This window comes from Stegostoma tigrinum, chromosome 18 (assembly GCF_030684315.1).
Source record: "Stegostoma tigrinum isolate sSteTig4 chromosome 18, sSteTig4.hap1, whole genome shotgun sequence".
NCBI classification, from domain to species: domain Eukaryota; kingdom Metazoa; phylum Chordata; class Chondrichthyes; order Orectolobiformes; family Stegostomatidae; genus Stegostoma; species Stegostoma tigrinum.
In genome coordinates, this window is record NC_081371.1 from 60,092,770 (window position 1) to 60,114,636 (window position 21,867).

General features: G+C 44.7%; 1 protein-coding gene across 1 annotated transcript in view; it reads left to right on the forward strand.

Annotated features, from left to right (window-relative positions):
* Nucleotides 1–21,867, forward strand: part of parpbp (PARP1 binding protein) — a 43,686-nt gene that overhangs the window by 12,312 nt on the left and 9,507 nt on the right. The window contains exons 5-6 of the mRNA XM_048548363.1: nucleotides 4,548–4,718; nucleotides 8,274–8,428. Coding sequence (XP_048404320.1) covers nucleotides 4,548–4,718; nucleotides 8,274–8,428 — 326 coding nt within the window. The remainder of the gene's footprint in view (nucleotides 1–4,547; nucleotides 4,719–8,273; nucleotides 8,429–21,867) is intronic.

Below are 21,867 nucleotides of genomic sequence, written 5' to 3' on the forward strand. Positions count from 1 at the left end.
GTTTCAGGTTAATGCTCTTGTAACTGAGGAATGTTGGTCCTTTTTTTTTGACAAAACAAGATACATGATTTGGCTTTTCTCTCCTGAAGAAGGCATCTATGCCCAAAATGTCAGCTTTCCTGCTCCTTTGATGCTTCTTGGTCTGCTGTATTCATCCACCTTGTTATCTCTTATGCAAGATAAATGAAGGAGGGAGGAATATCTGTTCAATGGTTTACCTGAGAATATTCAAGGGGCAAATGTCAGTGGTGAATAGAAACAAAACAGATGTGAAGACCTAGGTCTCCTTGGCTCAACTGACTTTCCTGTGTACACAACACTTAACTGAGACCAACATTTTGGCATTGTACTGAAAGATCCCCACTTACATCAATGCTGAGAGCACCACATTCCTCAGTGATGATAACTGACAACCTGTCCTGGACTTCCCACATAGATACAATGGGCAAGAAGGAACAACAATGCCTCTTCCTCAGACCACTCAGGAAATTTTGGCATGTACATAAGAACCCTCACCAACTTTTACAGAAGCACCACAGAAAGCATACCGTTTGGTGCATAAAGGCTTGGTATGTCAACAGCTCTGCCCAGGACCATAAACTCTAGAAGGTTGTGCGTGCAGCCCAGATGATCTCTCAAACCAACCTTGCATCTGTGGACTTCACTTACACATCCCAGTGCCACAGAATAGCTGCCAGTGTCATTGAAATCTCATTGCAACTGGTAATGCTCTCCTGTAACTTCTGTCAGAAAGATACAGAAGTCAGAATGTGCACCAGTAGGTTCAAGAACAGTTTCTTCCCTGCTGTTATTAGACTGAATGGACTCTAACTTCCAATTATATTGATCTTGCCTGGTGCATGTGCTGTGCAGTGTTACCTGTATGCCTCACTGTCCAAGTTTTTGAAAAGCTATGATTTGTCATTGTTAGCAATGATCTGCTTGCCCTGTTCACAAAGCTTTTCACTGTACTTGGGTACATGTAACAAAATAACAAAAGAACTAGAGATTCTCAAGTGAGGCATCAAAATGGTGTTCTGGCTAATCCTGTGACAGCTCTTGATAGTCCCAAGGTACTATTCAAAGAAGTCTTGAACCCCCTGCTTATTCATCAGTCATCAGCCCTTAACTCATCCTGCTGCCATGCCTGTTTTTCCAGTACTTTCTACATTTTCATTGCTAATCTCATGTATCTGCTTCAGCTTACTTTGTTGGCTGAAACTGGTTCTTGTGCTAGGTGGCATTTATGTATCGGTCTGTGAATAAATGTTTACATCACTGAAAAGTGTGCCTCCAGTTCAATCCCTTGGAGGCAAGGGTTCAGATTTGGGAAGATCTCTAAAATGAGATTAGGGACAAAACTGAACAGAAAAAATTAACACACAGGAAATGATTGGACAGGCAGGTGGGACTAGTTTAGTTTGGGAACAAGGTCAATGGACTGGTTGGACCAAAAGTTCTGCTGCTATGCTGTATGCCTGTATTAATGTCCTATGATGGGACCCTACAGTTTAAATTGAATAGTCAACCAACTGAAGACTTGACTTCAAAGGAGTAATAAAAGTTATGACTGGTTCACTTGCTGAGCTGGCTTGTACTTGTTTCATTACCCTGATAGGTAACATTGATCAGTACAGCCTCCAATGAAGTGGTAACAATGTCTTCAAACTAACGAATCAGCTTGGCAAGTGAACCAGCCACAGCATCCACAAAGTAGACTTGTAGCTTGAACAGTTTAAAAACTAAAAGCTCTATCTGAATGCATGTAGTGACAGCACAAATAGAAATGAAATATAATCTGATGGGCAATGTTGAGTCATGTGGTGATACTGTCACTTTGAGGGTATCTTGTTGTCTCTTTTAAAGAGAAGGCAGGTGTGTGGAGCTATTTCTAACAACAAACCATTTGGACCCTTGGTTTTAATACCTAAATGGGTGTGACCAGCTCAGGTGTTGAGATTTCTGGGTTTCCAATTTTCCATTCACTAAAGCTTCCTGTTCTTTAATGGCCCCAAAGGCTTCTGATGTTAATGTCACCTGGCTGCCACTTAATCTGAATTTTCTTTTTTCTCCTGGGTTGGAAAATTGCATAAAGGATCTCTGGAGTTGCCCTCTTGGTGAGGGGTGTGTTTATATGATGGTATGACATTTTTATTATTCATTCACACAATTTAGGGGACACTGTCCAGGCAGCATTGTCCATCCCTGATTGCCCTCAGAGCAGCTAAGAGTCAACCATATTGCTGTTGGTCTGGAGTCACATGTAGGCCAGACGAAGTAAGGATAGCAGTTTCCTTCCTCTTAAAAAGACATTAGTGAACCAGATGGGTTTTTCTTGCAATTGCTAATGGATTTTCAGTCATCATTAGATTCTTCTTTCCAACATAATGGAATTTGAATTCAAATTCCATCTGCCATGGCAAGGTTAGAATCTGGGACCCCAGACCATTATCTGGGTCTCTGGATTAACAGTCCAGTGATGATACCACTAGGCCATTGCTTTCCCTACACTATACTGGAACAGGTAACTAGTAATCAGTACTGTACTGATTTAACTAAGTTTTCAAATATTTACTCAATCCCTTTCTTAACTGTATTTGAGCAGTATCCATTGCATCTAGAATACAACACTTTGTGTCTGTCTTCTTAAAGAGTTAGTCTAGACTACCTTTTGTATTTTTAAAATACTGAAGTTCTGGTCAGGTCCATAACATGGCTGCAAGATGGTATTGATTTGTGACCTGAAGCTCCAAGGATACAGTACAGTGAAGAATGGAGGAAGTGAAAGAGTGGCTTTTTGAATAATGTCATCCACACAATAGAGTAATGACTCCAAATTAAGGAATGAAAGACATGCAAATGTAGGTAAAAGTGGGCAATCTTCAAGACAACTCCCCTTTTTGGAGTAGTGTGTAGGCTCTCTGGGTAACCATAGGATAGCATGAAGAAATTTGAGCATGTCTAAAAGGTGCTGTGATGTCGTAGAATCCCTGCACTGTATGGAAGCAGGCTATTTTGGCTCATCAAGTTCACACTGACCCTCTGAAGACCCTTCTACCAGACCACCCCCCCACTCTATCCCTGCATTTCCCCTGGCTCATGCACCTACCTTCTGTATCCATGGACACCACGAGGGGCAATCTTGTATGGTTGATCCACTTAACTTGCATATCTCTGGACTGTGGGAGGAAACCCATATAGACACAAGGAGGGCATGCAAACTCCTCATGGTCAAAAACATTAAACTCCAGACAATCACCCCAGGCTTGGAATTATTGAACTGAATGTTGTGTGTTAATAAAGTGAGCATTGATCATGTATACAAGTGACACAGAAGAACTAATGATGGAAAATAAGAAACTCCAATATGAATTGGATGCTATATGGGGTGCAAATAACATCCCAGATCAGCGATTAAATCAGGAAGAGGGGGGATCTTGGGGAAAATCACAATCACCAGAGAAGTGGTACTGAGTAAATTGTTGGAGCTGGAGACTGGCAAGTGGATGACTCCTGAAGGGCTTCAGCCTGGGCTGTAAAAGATATGACTAACACTAGAGGGGTTGGATGTACTTTACTAGCTCCTGGGAAATAAACAGGAAGATGTAGAAGGTTGAATAAAGGTTCAGGAAACAAACAATATCAATCAAGATCAAATACTGCTTGACAAGGAGAGTTTGGGGAGGAATGTTAGATTGCTTTTCAAAAAAAAAAAATGCTGAGCCTGATGATTCAAAAAATAGCAAATTACTTCTGTTGGCTTAATTTTCATGAATTGAAGCATTACTCATGTAAAGATTAAACAGTATCCTCCAAAGCATAAGCAAGCCTTCAGACTCAGGAGTCTCCTTGTTCCCTCTCAGCAAGTTAAATGATTTTTCAGATCAATCAGTGAATAATATCAAATATTAATGAGAAAATAGTTTCAATATCAGCTTTCTTGATGAACCTTCAAATCCGACCTCTCCAGTATTTAATGCACATTGTGTTGCACAAATATAAAATCAGCACCTCTGGGTGGTGTGCCTCCAATTGTGCTCACCACCTCCCCACTATCTTCCTGATTCTCCCTCCTTTTCATTCCATTATTTTTTTTGATCCGTTCCAGCCCCTTTATTCTAATGCTGCATTCGTACTCGTACACTGCACTAGGAGTGTTAGTTTAGGTTTTGTGTTTAGGTGTCAAATTGAGACTTGAATTCTGAATTGAATGCTGCCCACTGAGCCACAGCTGACACAAGGGAGTTTCAACCGTTCTCGATGCACATCTTTTGGGCCTCCATCCATGTTATAAAATGATTCTACATAGCATTCGTACCATAGTACAGGATAGTGTAGGGGCATGGGCTTAGATTAGTTCACAGGTCGGCACAACATCGAGGGCCGAAGGGCCTGTTCAGCGCTGTATTGTTCTATTCCTTTAGGTTTACAATTTATTGGACGCTATAATTCTAGCAGCTATTTTTTCTGAAGATAAAGTATGTTTTCTGATCGTGTAACTTTGTTAATGATTTTTCTTTTTTGCATTGCTGTGATCCAATCTGCAGTTGGCACCAGCTTTGAGGAAGCTCCTTTGTGATTATTTGCACTTACTCGTGAACTCAAAGAGTGACCTTGCTCTGGCATGTATCTTCAATATTCCTGAGCGAGGGTTTGGAAAAACTGCCTTCACAGATCTAAGACATGCAGCGCGCAACAAGCAAACATCACTGTACCTGGTAAAAGAAAATCTAAAGCAACATTTCCAATTGCATTTGAGTTGATATGTTCTTTGATCAACACCATTCAATTGTATGTCACCTGCAAAAGTCAAATTTCCCTTACTGAAATGTAATCAGACCAAAAACAATAGTGTTTTTACATTATCGAATTTTACAGCACTCAGGAAGCCCTTTAGGAATCAGTAGGAAAGATGGTCAGAAGTTTGATTGAGGAAGGTTTTAGAGTTACAACAAGCTTTAGCAAGGATTAGCCATAAAGTGGCTGAAGATAGTCCCTACTGGAGGATGTGCAAGAGGCTAGAATTATCAATGCAGGGGTATTGGAAACTCATCTGATTGGAGACTGAATGAAAAATGTGGAGCTGGAAAAGCACAGCAGGTCAGATTACATCCAAGGAGCAGGAAAGTCAATGTTTCAGATCAACTCTTCAGGGTCCTGTAGGGTTCTGACCCAAACTGTTCACTTTCCTGCTCCTCAGATGCTGTCTGACCTGCTGTGCTTTTCCAGCTCCACTTTTTTTAAAAACTCTAGATTCTAGCATCTGCAGTCCTTTCTGTGTCCAAGCAATTAGTGTGACAGAGCTAGGGAGGGGTTTGGCTTTGAAGGGGTCTGAATGTTAGAGAATTTTAACATCAGCCATCAGCTGATGCAGGTCACTGAGCAATTGTGAACAGCACTTGGTGCAAGTGTGTGAAATGGCCATCCTTTGGGTACTTTATATGGTTACTCCTTCATGGGATGTTGATGTCACTAGCAAGACCAGCATTTATTGCCTGTACCAATCGCACTGACTTAGGCTGTTTTCAGAGGGGAGTTAAGAGTCAGCCACATTGTTGTGGGTCTGAAGACAGACGTAGACCAGACCAGGTAAAGTCAGTACATTTCCTTCCCAAAAGGACATCAGTGAACCAGATGGGTTTCTACTATGTCAGTGATGGCTTCCTGGCCACCAACACTGAATCACTTTGAGTTCATTAAGTTTAAATTCCACTGGCAGCAGTGATAATATTGGAATGTGTCTCCAGAGCATTAGCCTGGCATTCTGGATTACTATCCAGCGAAATTGTCACTACACCACTGTCTCTGCCATATTTTTTTACATGCCTCCTCTCAAAGGATTAAGATACATTTAACAAAAAAAATTAACCATTGTCCTGTTTTTCAAGAGTTTGAAGGGCTTCGCACCTCAACTGTGACCCAGTAGCTGCACACTCATATCTGATGCTGAGATTCTGGGATGTGCCATACTCAGAAACCTGGCATGCTGCGGGAGGGCCGGGGCCGAGGGAGCACTGCGCTGAGGGAGGGCCGGGGCCGAGGGAGCACCCCACTGTTGATCAGACAGTTCATCATTTCGATTTTTAAAAAGTTAAGTCACAGCCCATCTGCCTCTCATGAATTTAAATAAAAAAACCACACGGGTTCAGGCCAAGGTTTAGGGAGTTCTCCTTGCTGTCCTTTGCTAAAACTAATTTGTTAAATAATATCATTTAAGCGGGTCACCTCATCATTTCTGAACAGAAAATGCTGGAGAAACTCAGTAGGTGTGGCAGCATCAGCAGACCAAGGGACAGAGTTAATGTTTAGAATTCAATGACACTTTTTCTTAACAGTTCAGAAGGAGCATCATTGGACTCGACGTTAACTCTGTTTCTCCTACCACAGTTGAGTGCTGAGTTTCTCCAGCACGTTTGTAATTTCAGATTTCCAGCATCCTCAGCATTTTGCTCTTATTAGATCTAGTCAATCCAAAGTTCAAGGAAACAGCTCACAAACACTTCAAGTGCAATTATGGGTAGGCAACGAAGCCTGGCCCAGCCTCCCCTTGTGAGCAAATAAAATGAATGCATTCACTTTGTTGCAACAGTGACAATTCAGTTGAAGAAGGAACTGCATTGTGTACTAGGACAAGGATTGTTCTACTTAGAACAGAGGTGGTTAGATGGTGGTTTAATCAAGCTGTTCAAAGTCATGAAGCATTTTGAAGAAGTAAATAAAAAGAAACAGTTTCCACTGCCAGGAGGGTTAATAACCAGAGGACTTTGATTTAAGGTATTTGGTAAAAGAACTGGTAGCAAAACGAGATTGCCTTATAATTTGGAATGTGCTCCTTTGAAAGGGCAGTGGAAGCAGGTTCAATAATACAATTCAAAAGGGAGTCAGAAGAACAAAATACAGGGCCATGGGGAAAGTGCAGGTTATTTGGAGTATTGGATTGCACCATCAAAGAACTAGCACCAGTATGATCTATCCTATTATGCTATAATTTTATAACTACAATGCCTCAAAAATACTTCATTGTCCGTAAAGCAGATTGGTACATTCTGAGGTTGGGATAGATGCTATTTAAGTGCAAGCTCTTTAGCTTGTTGACATCTGTTAAACATTGGTCACAAAACATTTTTACTTGGTTGTAATTTTCAGCAATAAATGGGAATAAAATCAGACATACTTTTTTTTTTGAATAATAGCTGCCAGAGTACTATTCGATTACATTAATACATACAGAGCTACTTGGAACATCATAGGAGCTGGAATAGGTTCCCCATCGTCGTCCGTCATTGTCTGGTATTTTGAGATGATTGAAATACACATCCCTGGCTGGTCTTCCATCCTCCACCCCCCCCCCCCCCCCCCCCCCAACAAACTTAAAGCCATCCAAACCTCGCTGCCTTTATCCAAACTCTCATACCAAGTTCCATTCATTCATCACTACTCAGCTCTCTGACCTTCATTGGCTCCCAGCTAAATAACACATTGTTTTTTTTTTTTAAAATTCCCATCCTTGTTTTCAAATCCTTGCACCCTGTCTCCTTGTAATCTCCTCCGGTCCTACGCCCTTCCGGGATATTGAAGATAGCAAGAACTGCCAATGCTGCAGTCAGTCAATACAGTGTGTGGAGCTGGAGGAACACAGCAGGTCAGGCATCTTCAGAGGAACAGGAAAACTGACGTTTTGGGTCAGGACCCTTCATCGGGACTCTAAGGTCCTGACCAAAACGTCAATTTTCCTGCTCCTCTGCTGCCTGACCTGCTGTGTTTGTCCAGCTGTACGCTGCATTGACCCTTCTAGATATCCCCATTCGTCTAAACCTAGTGTCTAACATCTGTCCAATTTTAGCTGATCCTTCAATAACTACCTTGCCATACTATTGCTGAGACCCCGAAGATCTGGAATTCTCTCCTAGATACCTTAATCTCTCCATTAAGACTCTCCTTAATACCAATCTTGTCGACCTTACATTTTGTCTCCCTGCCCAAATTATCTCGGTCTGTTTTTGTTGACTCACCTTCCTGTGGACCACCTTTAAGAGATTTTGCAATGGCAAAGGAATCTAATTGCAAGTTTTAATTGATTTCTTTACTTGGGATTGAGTTCAATTTCTTTTCCACTAAAATTACAGCCCAGAGCTAGTCGTTGACTGCTGACATTGCCATGCATGTGAATCATGTAAAGAGATTGCCAAAGGTCATTTTATCCCTTGTGTTTGTACCTCTCTGTACTGCATATTCTAACAAAGTGTTTTGCTTACCTCCTCCATCAACCCAAGGCTGCAACATCCTTTATTAGGTGTTTGGAACTTGGAGGAAAAAGCTATGCTCCTTCAAACAAGGACCCACTGATGCAGCATGTCAAAGGGCTTCTAGATTTGGTGCATTTCATAGATAAGTTGCAAGAAATAATTGGAGAAACCCCAGATTCCAGGTAAGCGAGCATTCCTTAGTGGCTCGTGGATTGAACAAAATGTGATGACTTTTTACTGTAAATTTCCCAATGATAGTGGTGTAAATTTTAATTAGAGACAAAGGGCCTTTTATATTTACTTTATATGATATTAGTTTAGACCAATAATTACTAGAATCTTAAAATGAAAAGAGATCTAATTGAGCCACTGTGCTACACAAATAGCTCAGTGGTTAACATTACTGCCTCATAGCATCAGAGACCGGGTTCAATTCCAGCTTCAGTGACTGTCTGTCTGTGTGGAGTTTGCACGCTTACCCCGTGTCTGCTTGGGTTTCCTCTGTGTGCTCTGCTTTCCTCCCTCAGTTCACAGATGTGTCGGTTAAGTGAATTGGCAATGCTAAATTGTCCCGTAATGCCCAGTATGTGCAGGCTAGGTAGATGAGCCATTAGAAATGCAGGATTATGGGTATAGGGTAGGAGGTGAGATGCCCTTCAGAGGGTTGATCCCATGGGTTGAAAGGCCGAATCCACACTGTTGGGCTTCTATGATATGATAAGATTCTAAAGGGGAATGACAAAAGTACATATAGACAGGATGCTTCCTCTTAGAAAAAGAGGTAGTAGCTTTAGACTGAGGGGTGGAGATTTAAAACAGAGTTGAGGAGGAATTATTTCTCTAAGGTTAATGAATTTGTGGTATTCTGGTAGAGGCTGGGACACGCAGGAGAATTGTGTTGAGGCTGGCCGTGATCGTATTGAATGGTGGAACAGGTTCAAGGGACTGAATTTTCTATTTCAGCTTCCAGCACTTAGGTTCTGAAGAACAACATTGATATCATTGAATCTAGTAGTGCAGAGGGATGCCATTTGGCCCATAGTTCCTGTTCTGGCTCTTTGGAGCTGTCTATTCAATCCAAGTAGCCTAATCTTTTTTCATGGTTGTGCGAACTTTCCCCTTTTTTCTGTTTCTTCCACCTCTTTTTTTTTTTTTTTAAAAGTTATAATTAAATCTGCTCCAACCCCTCTTTCAGGTTCACATTCAAGACATCCTCTCTCGCTTTGTGTTTTATGGGGGAAAAGAAAGCTCTGATCCCATCTGATTCTTTCGTCCATTAACTTTTTTTTCTGAAATTCCATGCCTTCAGGTTACTGGTTGCTCTGTCATGAGAAACTGGTGACAGACTCATGATTCTAAACAGCCCTATGAAATCTCTTGCTTTAATCTGTTTTATGATGAACAGCCCCAGCTTCTCCAATCTCTCCACATAATTTGAGCTCATCATCCATAATACTTTGTAATCAATCTCTTCTCTGGCCTTCTCCAAGACTCTGACATCCTTGCTAAAGTGTGGAGCTGACAATTGGTTCTACATTCCAACAACACATACCAAGCACAAAAAAATGGCAGAAGTGTGATGAAGGCTCGTGATTTGTTTTTATTTTGAAGCCTGGTTCATGGGTAGACTAAACCATATGTAGCTTTAAGTTCGATATGTATTTCTACACTTGAGCTGAGAATGAAGAGATATGGTTTTATTTTAGTTTGAGTTCTGAGAGTGGCACAGAGTTGTTTAGAAAGGTGGTTATATGTACTTAAATGAACGATTGAGAACCCTTCTGAAAATGCTTCAGAAAGTGAAGTAGAAGAAAAATAAACGATTTGTGCTATGCCTAACAACACTGTCCTACAATACGGAGATGGAGACGCAAGAACACAGCAGGCCAGGCAGCATCAGAGGAGCAGGAAGGCTGATGTTTTGGGCCTAGATCCTTCTTCAGAAATGGGGGAGGGAAAGGGGCTTCTGAAATAAATAGGGAGAGAGGGAGGTGGATCGAAGGTGGAGAGGAGACACAGGCCAAAGAGGCGGGGATGGAGCCAGTAAGGGTGAGTGTAGGTAGGGAGGAGATAGGTCAGTCCAGGGAGGACGGACAGGTCAAGGGGGTGGGATGAGGTTAGTAGGTAGGAGATGGGGGGGGGGGGGGTGGGGAGGCGATGTGGCTTGAGGTGGGAATATGGGATGGGTGGGAGGAAGGACATGTTAGGGAGGTGGGAATGAGCTGGGCTAGTTTTGAGATGCAGTAGGGGGAGGGGAGATTTTGAAGCTTGAGGTCAAGGAGGTGGGGTGAGGTTAGTAGGTAGGAAATGGAGGTGCGGCTTGAGGTGGGAGGACGGGATGGGTGAGAGGAAGAACTGGGTAGGGAGGCAGAGACAGGCTGGGCTGGTTTTGGGATGCAGTGGGTGGAGGGGACGAGCTGGGCTGGTTGTGTGGTGCAGTGAGGGGAGGGGACAAACTGGGCTGGTTTTGGGATGCGGTGGGTGAAGGGGAGATTTTGAAGCTGGTGAAGTCCACATTGATACCATTGGGCTGCAGGGTTCCCAAGCGAAATACGAGTTGCTGTTCCTGCAACCTTTGGGTGGCATCATTGTAGCACTTCCTGCTGTTGCAGGGAAAAGTGCCGGGTGTGGTGGGGTTGGAGGGAATGTGGAGTGCGGAAGGGAGTCAGAGTGGTCCCTCCGGAAAGCAGATAAGAGTGGGGAGGGGAAAATGTCTTTGGTGGGGTCAGATTGCAGATGGTGGAAGTGTCAGAGGATGATGTGTGGATCTGAAGGTTGGTGGGGTGGTATGTGAGGACGAGGGGGTTCTGTTTTGGTTGCTATTGTGAGGGATGAATTGCAAGAGATGTGGCCCAGGATGTTCTCAACCACTGAGGGGGCGGAGTTGTGGTCCTTGAAAAACGAGGACTTCTGAGATGTTCAGGGGTGGAATGCCTCATCCTGGGAGCAGATGCGGTAGAGGTGAAGGAATTGGGATTACGGGGATGGCTGTGGGAGTTGGTGGGCTTGAAATGGATATTGGTTTCCAGGTGATTGCCAGAGATGGAAACAGAGGCCCAGGAAGGAGAGAGAGGTATCAGAGATGGTCCAGGTGAACTTAAGGTTGGGTTGGAAGATGTTTGTGAAGTGGATGAATTGCAGGAAGCGCTGCACCTGCCCCCACACCTCCTCCCTCATCCCCATCCCAGGCCCCAAGAAGACCTTCCACATCAAGCAGATTTTCACCTGCACATCTGTTAATGTGGTATACTGCATCCACTGTACTCTCTGTGGCTTCCTTTACATCAGGGACCATGCAGAGGCTTGGACGCTGCTTTGCAGAACACCTGTGCTTGGTTTGCCATAAATAACTACACCTCCCAGTCGCAAACCATGTCAACTCCCCCTCCCATTCTGCAGATGACATGTCCATCCTGGGCCTCCTGCAGTGCCACAATGATGCCACCCGAAGGTTGCAGGTACAGCAACTCATATTCCGCTTGGGAACCCTGCAGCCCAACCCCTCCCTCTACTGCATCCCAAAACCAGCCCAGCTCGTCCCCACCTCCCTAAACTGTTCTTCCTCCGACCTAGCCCCTCCTCCCACCTCAAGCCACATCTCCTACCTACTAACCTTATCCCACACCCTTGACCTGTCCATCCTCCCCGGACTGACCTATCTCCTCCCTACATCCTCACCTACACTCATCTTCACTGGCTCCATCCCCACCTCTTTGACCTGTCTGTCTCCTCTCTACCTATCTTCTCCTCTATCCATCTCTGATCCGCCTCCCCCTCTCTCCCACTTTATTTCAGAACCCCATTCCCCCTCCCCCTTTTCTGATGAAGGGCCTAGGCCCAAAACATCAGCCTTCCTGCTCCTCTGATGCCGCTTGGTCTGCTGTGTTCATCCAGCTATACATGTGGTTATCTCATTGTCCAGCATCTGCAGTTCCTACCATCTCCTGAAACAGTTGACACTTGACCTTATTTATCTCAACATAGATCCCAAGGTCTCCTCATGGAGGAAGGTGGTATAAACATAAAAAGGCGATTGGGTGTTCATGTCATGAGTTGGCATAGAAGCTATAAAGGGCCATTTGGGTTGGGAGAGGCAATGCTAATAGGTATCAGGGACTGTAGGTAGGGAGCACGAGTTCACATGAGCAGTGTATTGGAATGAAGAGGAGCATTTTTTTAATTTTACAACAAAGTCCTACAGCCTTGAGACAGATATTTCATCTTGACTGGCTTCAAACACACCCTCTGGGTTTGGTGATCCCAACTCCAATTTTTATCAGCCCCCATCCTTCCTCCATGTACTTGTGTCCTAACAAAATTCAGGTGTGTAAGCTAATACAGAGAGCCAAATCAGTAAGAAAATAAGGTTCTTTACAATTTTGCAGCAACTTGTACAAGAAAAGAGCATCATTTTTCTCCCCCCATAGATTTCGAAGTTTTGAACCTGACAGTTTAGTAAGGAGAGCGCCTGAAGCTCTAATTATTCTCACTTCAGGGAAGGCTTAAAATATAACTTTGTACCTCCTATTAAACTGAGCATCTCTTTCAAGTAGCTAACATAGGTACAGTGGAATGAATGGTCATCTTCTATGATTTTCACTGAAAGACAGTAGAAGTTATTAAAACATATATAAAATTGTTCATTCACTGTTCAAAGCAAGGCTTAAAGCAAAAATAAACTTGAACTGCATGAATGAAGAAGCAAGAAAAGTAGATAGACTTGTCAGGTTTTATAGAATCAATTGCCAAAGTTTTTAAAATGCTGAGTTTGCATTGATTGGAACATCAAGTTGTCTCTCATTCTGGGAATAAGGGTTAAGCAGCTGTTCAGTTTAATCCACCTCCCTTTATTCCTTAAGTCATAAATGACCATGTGTTTAATCAGTCTGCTGTGTCGTGGTCACAGTGCATAGAAAGCTCACAGGGAAGTAATTGAAATAGGTCAAGTGACAGTAAGTGAGATTCTTTTAAAGACACTAGATTATGTAATTCTGTCCTGTTGCCTCTTTCTTTTAATTTGCATTTTATTATTTGAGTATGTCCAGCTGACCAAACTCTAGGGAGGGCCAGCACTCAGCAGCTGTTGCAGCTGCTATGTTGGACCGTGTTCTGCCAGGACGGCCACAAATCTGGCCATGATTTGCGCACTCATTGGGCCCCAGCTTTCTCAAAGCAAGGGTCTGGATGGGGTGAATCACCTGTTTCCTTGAACAAAGGGGTTGATGTGCTTTGGAGAAGAGACAGGGCCTTTTGACAAATAGTGCAATGCTGTGGATGCTGGAAACCTGAAATTGAAAGAGTAAAAGAACCCTACGCTGGAACTGCTCAATAGCTCAGGCAAAATCTGAAGAGTCAGACAGCTAATGATCATGGGATTGCATCCAATTTGTGTAGTACTGACAATCACAATCTGCACAATCCTGCTGGATAGGAAGGGCACGTATAAGTGTGTTCCTGTGTGCCACAGGACCTTGAATGGATGCCATCCTGACGACTCCCAGTTGCCTCGTGTGACACCAGGTTCCAAGTTTGTTCAATGAACATTCGGTCAACCTGCTCATTGTTTGCCAAGGGAGCAATGAGCAGAAACCCGCACCAATGTTATTTAAAGGACCAGGCATCTGACCAGTGGATAATTAACTCTCTGGGAGCAGTTTCTACAGCAGTGTTCAAGAATATGGCTCACCAACCTCCACTTCTCCAGGGCAATTGGGAATGGGCAATAAATGCTGACTTAGCTTGTGTCCAGGCACCAACCAGAATCTACTTACCAGCCAATCCAACTCCTGTGCAGTACAAACTTTGTTTTCTCTTGATGTTGGTATTCTTACCAATGGTCCTAATGAATGGACGTTTGAAGGCATCAGCTAAATGTATATATTTTTAGCCATGTTCAAGTTCTGTACCATCAACTAGTTACTTGTTTCTCTTATGCATTTAAACCTGATCTGGGCTAGGCTTAATGATTTTGTTTTACAAATCTGATATCCAGCGTGATGGGGTCCCAAGGGTTCTGGACTCGGGGTGCCCACCCTGTATTAACAGCAGCCTTTTCATCAAAGCCAAACTGACTGCCCATCTTCTGGGGCAGTTGTAGAAGGTGGCAATCCTTGGGGAACCTGGCAGGGGGAAATTTGTAAAAGAAAGTTGATATAACGAGAGGTAAGTGGAATGGAAAATGGGAGATCTATAGTTTTACCATCAGCTTGCTGATCGTGTCCTGGGGCTGAGAAAGGGAATAAGGAAGCAACATAGCAATTTGCTTGATCCACTCCATGATTTTTATTTTATTTTGTTTGTGGGATATCTTTCTAGGCCAGCATTTATTCTCCAGCACTAATTGCCCCTTGATGATGTGTTGATGAACTTCCTCCTTGAACCAATGCAAATTATGTGGCGAAGGCAGCCCTACAATCCTGATAGGGAAGGAGTCACAGAATTTTGACCCAGCAACGGACTGTATATTTCCAAGTACAGACAGTGAGTGACTTCAAGGGAAACATCAAGATTTGTGGACAGTGCAGAGGGCTGTTCTAGGTTACAAAGGGACATAGATAGAATGCAGAGCTGGGCTGAGAACTGGCAGATGGATGTTGACCCTGAAAAGTGTGAGGTGAATCATTTTAGAAGGACAAACTTGAAAGCAGATTAACGGAAAGATTCTTGGCAGTGTGGAGGAGCAGAGGAATCTTGGGGTTCATGCCCTCAGTTCCCTGAAAGCTGCCACCCAGGTGGATAGAGTTGTTAAAAAGGTGTATGGTGTGTTAGCTTTCCTTAATAAAGGGGTCGAGTGCAAGAGCCGTGAAGTTATGCTCCAGCTGTATAAAAGCCTGGTTCAGCCACATCTGGAGTATTGTGTCCTTTTCTGGTCATGTCATTACAGGAAAGATGTGGAATCATTGGAAAAGGTGCAGAGGAGGTTTACCAGGATGTTACCTGGAAAAGAGGGAATGTCTTATGAGGAAAGGTTGAGAGAGCTAGGACTTTTCTCTTTAGAATGATGAAGGATGAGAGGTGACTTGATAGAGGTGTACAAAATGATCAGAGCTATAGATAGAGTGGACAGCCAGAGACTTTTCCTAGGGTGGAGGTAGCTATTATGGGGGGACATAGTTTTAAAGTGAGTGGAGGTAGATATAGGGGAGACATCAGAGGTAGGTTCTTTACTCAGTGGTAGGGGAGTCGGCCTCATTGGGAGCATTTAAGCGACTATTAGATAGGCATATGGATGATAGTATAAGGAAGGGGTGGATGTTAGACAGATCTTAGGATTAAGATAAATGTTCAGCACAACACTGTGGCCCTAAGAGCCTGTACTGTGCCGTTCTATGTTCTATGAAACTGACCAGTTGTGGTCTCTTTGTGGGATCTGGAGTCAATGGTAAGGACTCTCTCAGCAACTCCCTCCCTACTGTGTACCACTGTGCTGCCACCTCTGTTGGGTCTGTCCTGCAACTGGGACGTGAGAGATCCAGAGATAACGATGGTGGTGCCTGGGACATAGCTGTGCTCTCAGAATCATACCTTACAGACCATGTCAAGTTGCTGCTTGACTAGTCTGTGGGATAGTGCTCCCAACTTTACACTTGCCTCCAAATGTTGATAAGGAGGATGCTGCAGAGTTGACAGGACTAAGTTTGCTATTGTTTCCAGTGCCTGTCGATACCTGATAGTCTGTCTGGTTTAGTTCTTTTGTTTAGGCTTCGTAAACATTAATTATGGCTAAGTACTGTAGGGAGCACGTAAGAATCACCTATATTGCTGTGGGTCTGGAGTCACATGTAGGTCAGACTGGGCAGGGATAACCAATTTCCTTCCCCAAAGAGCATCAGTGAACCAGATGGGCCCTTTCAGCAATCTGCAGAGATTATGTGATCATGATTAGACTTCTAATTCCAGATTGTTTTTGAATCATTCAAATGTCACCATCTGCCATGATGGGACTCAAACCTATATTAGCCTCACGTTCTAGATGGCTAGTGCAGTGACACGGCTGATTCACCACTGCTGGGTCTTGGGCTCTATCATAGTTGTCCACAGCTTTGCAATATCTCATTAGCAGACACTCTCCGCTGGTTCTGTTTTTTGTCTTCATTCAAGTCCATTTTGCCATGTTGCCATGCAAGGACAGGGCAGCATGTCAGTGGATGTATTGCAGGGTGATGTGCCTACCATTGCTGAATAGCTGGAAGGATGTGAAGTCTGCAAGCACTGATCAAGTTAGGTCCTTAGCCGTTTTCTGACAGCATTTATGGTAGCGTTGAGGGTAAAAGAGATTGACAAAGATATGAAGCAGAAATAGAATAAATAAAAGAATGAAAGATGGGGCTAAATGTGATGTGAATGGTGACAGAAGGATCATTGTCAACAACTGATCTCTGAAAAACAAAGTTTATGATCTGACCCCAACCCCGCACGGCCCGTTTCTATCTCCTTCCCAAAATCCACAAACCTGCCTGCGCTGGTCGACCCATCGTCTCAGGCTGCTCCTGCCCCACCGAACTCATCTCCACCTATCTGGACTCCATTTTCTCCCCTTTGGTCTAGGAACTCCCCACCTACGTCCGTGACACCACCCACGCCCTCCACCTCCTCCAGGACTTCCAATTCCCTGGCCCCCAACACCTCATTTTCACCATGGGCGTCCAGTCCCGAAACACCTGCATTCCCCATGCAGATGGCCTCAAGGCCCTCCGCTTCTTCCTGTCCCGCAGGCCCGACCAGTCCCCCTCCACAGACACCCTCATCCGACTAGCTGAACTCGTCCTCACACTCAACAACTTCTCTTTCGACTCCTCCCACTTCCTACAGACTAAGGGGGTGGCCATGGGCATCCGCATGGGCCCCAGCTATGCCTGCCTCTTTGTAGGTTATGTGGAACAGTCCCTCTTCCGCACCTACACAGGCCCCAAACCCCACCTCTTCCTCCGTTACATTGATGACTGTATCGGCGCCGCCTCTTGCTCCCCAGAGGAGCTCGAACAGTTCATCCACTTCACCAACACCCTCCACCCCAACCTTCAGTTCACCTGGGCCATCTCCAGCACACCCCTCACCTTCCTGGATCTCTTTCTCCATCTCAGGCAACCAGCTTGTAACTGATGTCTGTTTCAAGCCCACCGACTCCCACAGCTACCTAGAATACACCTCCTCCCACCCACCCTCCTGCAAAAATTCCATCCCCTATTCCCAATTCCTCCGCCTCCGTCGCATCTGCTCCCACAATGAGGCATTCCACTCCCGCACATCCCAGGTGTCCAAGTTCTTCAAGGACCGCAACTTCCCCCCACAGTGGTCGAGAGTGCCCTTGACCGTGTCTCCCGCATTTCCCGCAACACATCCCTCACACCCCGCCCCCGCCACAACCGCCCAAAGAGGATCCCCCTCGTTCACACACACCACCCCACCAATCTCCGGATACAACGCATCATCCTCCGACACTTCCGCCATCTACAATCCGACCCCACCACCCAAGACATTTTTCCATCCCCACCCCTGTCTGCTTTGCGGAGAGACCACTCTCTCCGTGACTCCCTTGTTCGCTCCACACTGCCCTGCAACCGCAGGAAATGCTACACTTGCCCCCACACCTTCTCCCTCACCCCTATCCCAGGCCCCAAGATGACTTTCCACATTAAGCAGAGGTTCATCTGCACATCTGCCAATGTGGTATACTGCATCCACTGTACCCGGTGTGGCTTCCTCTACATTGGGGAAACCAAGCGGCGGCTTGGGGACCACTTTGCAGAACACCTCCGCTCGGTTCGCAATAAACAACTGCATCTCCCAGTCGCAAACCATTTCCACTCCCCCTCCCATTCTCTTGATGACATGTCCATCATGGGCCTCCTGCAGTGCCACAATGATGCCACCCGAAGGTTGCAGGAACAGCAACTCATATTCCGCCTGGGAACCCTGCAGCCCAATGGTATCAATGTGGACTTCACCAGTTTCAAAATCTCCCCTTCCCCTACTGCATCCCTAAAGCAGCCCAGTTCATCCCCTCCCCCCACTGCACCACACAACCAGCCCATCTCTTCCCCTCCCCCCACTGCATCCCAAAACCAGTCCAACCTGTCTCTGCCTCCCTAACCGGTTCTTCCTCTCACCCATCCCTTCCTCCCACCCCAAGCCGCACCTCCATCTACCTACTAACCTCATCCCACCTCCTTGACCTGTCCGTCTTCCCTGGACTGACCTATCCCCTCCCCACCTATACTCTCTCCACCTATCTTCTTTACTCTCCATCATCGGTCTGCCTCCCCCTCTCTCCCTATTTATTCCAGAACCCTCACCCTAGCCCCCTCTCTGATGAAGGGTCTAGGCCCGAAACGTCAGCTTTTGTGCTCCTGAGATGTTGCTTGGCCTGCTGTGTTCATCCAGCCTCACATTTTATTATTTATGATCTGAAATGATTGTTTGTTGCCCTAATGAGGTGGTGTCGCTGTTGGCCTGGGTTGGACTAACTCAGGAGTCACACCACACCAGGTTATAGTCCAACAGATTTATTTGAAATCACAAGCTTTGGAGCATTGCTCCTTCAGGTAGTCATAGAACATAGAGCAGTAGAACAGTACAGCACAGAACAGGCCCTTCAGCCCACAATGTTGTGCCGACCATTGATCCTCATGTATGCACCCTCAAATTTCTGTGACCATATACATGTCCAGCAGTCTCTTAAATGACCCCAATGACCTTGCTTCCACAACTGCTGCTGGCAATGCATTCCATGGTCTCAACTCTGTGTAAAGAACCCGCCTCTGACATCCCCTCTATACTTGCCTCCAACCAGCTTAAAACTATGACCCCTCGTGTTAGCCTTTTCTGCCCTGGGAAATAGTCTCTGGCATGAGAGATCAATTGACACAAGCATAGGAGGACCGTTCTCCCTGGAGCCTTGGTCAATATTTATCCCTCCACTGAAGTCGTGACCGAAGTAATGCTGTGGTTAGTTTGCTGTTTATGGGACTTTGCTGTGCGCAAATTAAGTTGTGCGTTAAGACTATGCTTTGTTGGCTGTAAAATACTTTGTCAAAATTTGAGATATGAAAGGTGTTATATGAATGTAAATCTTTTGAAACAGTATCTTTTGCAAGTGACTCCAATGGCTTATGCCTTGAGTCCAATACAAATGACTGGGAAGGAGAAATAGAGAGAATGCTGTGACCATCTTCCATATTACTGTTTTGCTTGGCAAACTCATTGGTTCTATTTGCATTTCTCTTTAAATGATCAGAACTGTGGCATTGCCCTGAATTCCCAGTAATGCTGAGGGACAGCAGTAGAATCTGACTGCACCTTGCATTTGGTATTTTTTCATAAACTGTCAATTATTACACAATTTGGAATTGGCCAAAACGCTTCAGTGTTAGGAGGTCAGGGTCGAGCTCTGCCAGGTTGTAATATCATGTCCCTTCCCAAACCAAGCACCACTTTCACAGTCACCCACACATAAAAGCACCAAAATTTTAATCCTGCAAGCAGCCATTATTTTATTTTTAATTTTGTCTTTTTAAGCATAATCGTTACTGCAATAATTTGAGTAAATTGCAGTGACCAGATGTGTGTGCATGTCCATCTATCATTTAGACAATTCCTTTGCATTTAAAATTTACATTTGTGTAGTGCCTTTCAAGAGCCCCAGTACATTCCAGTGAGCTTCGCAGTCAGTGTAGGAGACAGAGCATGATCCACCAACAGCCATGAAATTGTAACCAGACAATCTCTTGATGAGATCAAAGTGTGGAGCTGGATGAACACAGCAGGCCAAGCAGCATCTTGGGAGCACACAAGCGGATTTTCCTACCTACTAATCTCATCCTGCCCCCTAGACCTGTTGTCCTCCCCAGACTGACCTATCCCCTCCCTACCTCACCATCTACACTCACCTCTACTGGCTCCATCCTCGCCCCTTTAACCTGCATGTCTCCTCTCCACCTATCTTCTCCTCTATCCATCTTTAATCCATCTCCCCCTCTCTCCCTATTTATTTCAGAGCGCTGTCCCCTCCCCCTTTTCTGGTGAATGGTCTAGGCCCGAAACATCAGCTTTTGTGGTCCTCTGCTGCTTGGTCTGCTCTGTTCATCCAGCTCCACACTTTGTTATCTTGGATTCTCCAGCATCTGTAGTTCCCATTATCTCTTGACTAGATTTATTCTTGACATGAGTGGGATCTTGCTTGGAGTCAGTTACTTCCATCCTCAGGAGCTTAGAGTGAGAAGTGAGCTGTTTGAAAGACATAATTCTCAGTTAATTGGGTTGGCTGTTGAAAGGTTGCTTCACCGAATTGAAGAGTCCAGAATTACCATTGTAATATCCCATGTTGCGCAGATCGCTTTCATCAGGTGAGGGTAATAAGGCTTATTCAGATAGTGGTCCTGTGGTGTAGGTCTGAAGATCGAAACTGGGTAAGAGGTAGCATACCTTCCTGAATTAACAAATCAGATAGATGATGGAAAACTGTCAAATTCTTATCACCACCCTTAAAAACATTTTGTAAATTGTTTATTGCCATGTTGAACTTTTCAACGTTCACTGGATAATGAGCTCTATCATTGTAGAAAAGTTCCACAGGCTCTCTCTATCTGCTTCTCTGTTTATCTGTCCTCTCGCATGCGTCCACCATTGTGTTTGTGTGTGTCGCGCTCTGTCCCTGGGTGTGTCTGTCACTCTCTCACAATCTACTCCATCTCTTCTTTTAGTTCTCTCTCTTTGGTCTGTCTGTTGCTGTATTCCAATTAGAGTAGTTTTGGTGGATTTTTAAAGTAATGAAATCATAGACATCAGAGTAAATTTAACTGAATCCAGAAAGAGGTGATCAAAGCACAAGCTGTTGGAGCATACGGGACCATTCAGCCCCTCGGGCCTGTCCTGATGTTCAATGAGGTCATGGTTGATCTGTATCCAAACTCCATCCATCAAGTCTGGCTTCATCTCCTTCTATCCCCTTGGGTAGCAACAACCTACCAAGCTCCAATTCAGAGTTGATTAAGTAAACACCTGCATTTTGCCAAGAGATTTCCACCATCCTGCATGGAGAAGGGTCTTTTTCCCCTTTTTATTCACTTTTTTAAACGGGATGTGAAGATGTATTTGTCAGCAGATTATTATTCAATAAGTGCCCTGTCAATGATCACTCATCTGTTTTGCTGATGGAGCATTAGCTGAAGAGGCAGTAATTGGTGGTTGGATTTGCCCTGCTTTGTGGCCATCCAGTTTCCACTCAATGTTTTAATTGGCCACTGCCATTCATGACCTAACACGGCAGGACTGCAGAGCTCAAATTTTGCCGCGAATTTGCTTTGCCCTGTCAATCACTTACTGCTTATGCTGTAGTTTCACCAGGTCGAGACCTCATTTTGAGGCGTACCTGTGCTGCTCCTGACATGCCCTCCTGTATTCTCCATTGAACCAAAGCTTTCTTAATTTCAGGTTTAATTGAAATTCCCATCAGCTTTTGCTGGGATTTTCACGCTGGCCTGTGCTACTGTTACTGTGATGGAGTGATCACCATGGTGGGGTGCCCAAGAGGGGAGAATTGGAGGAACACAGCGATCAGAGGGTTGGCATTACATGATAGGAGAGGATCCAAGGAGGGATTTGAAAACTGACTTGGAATTTT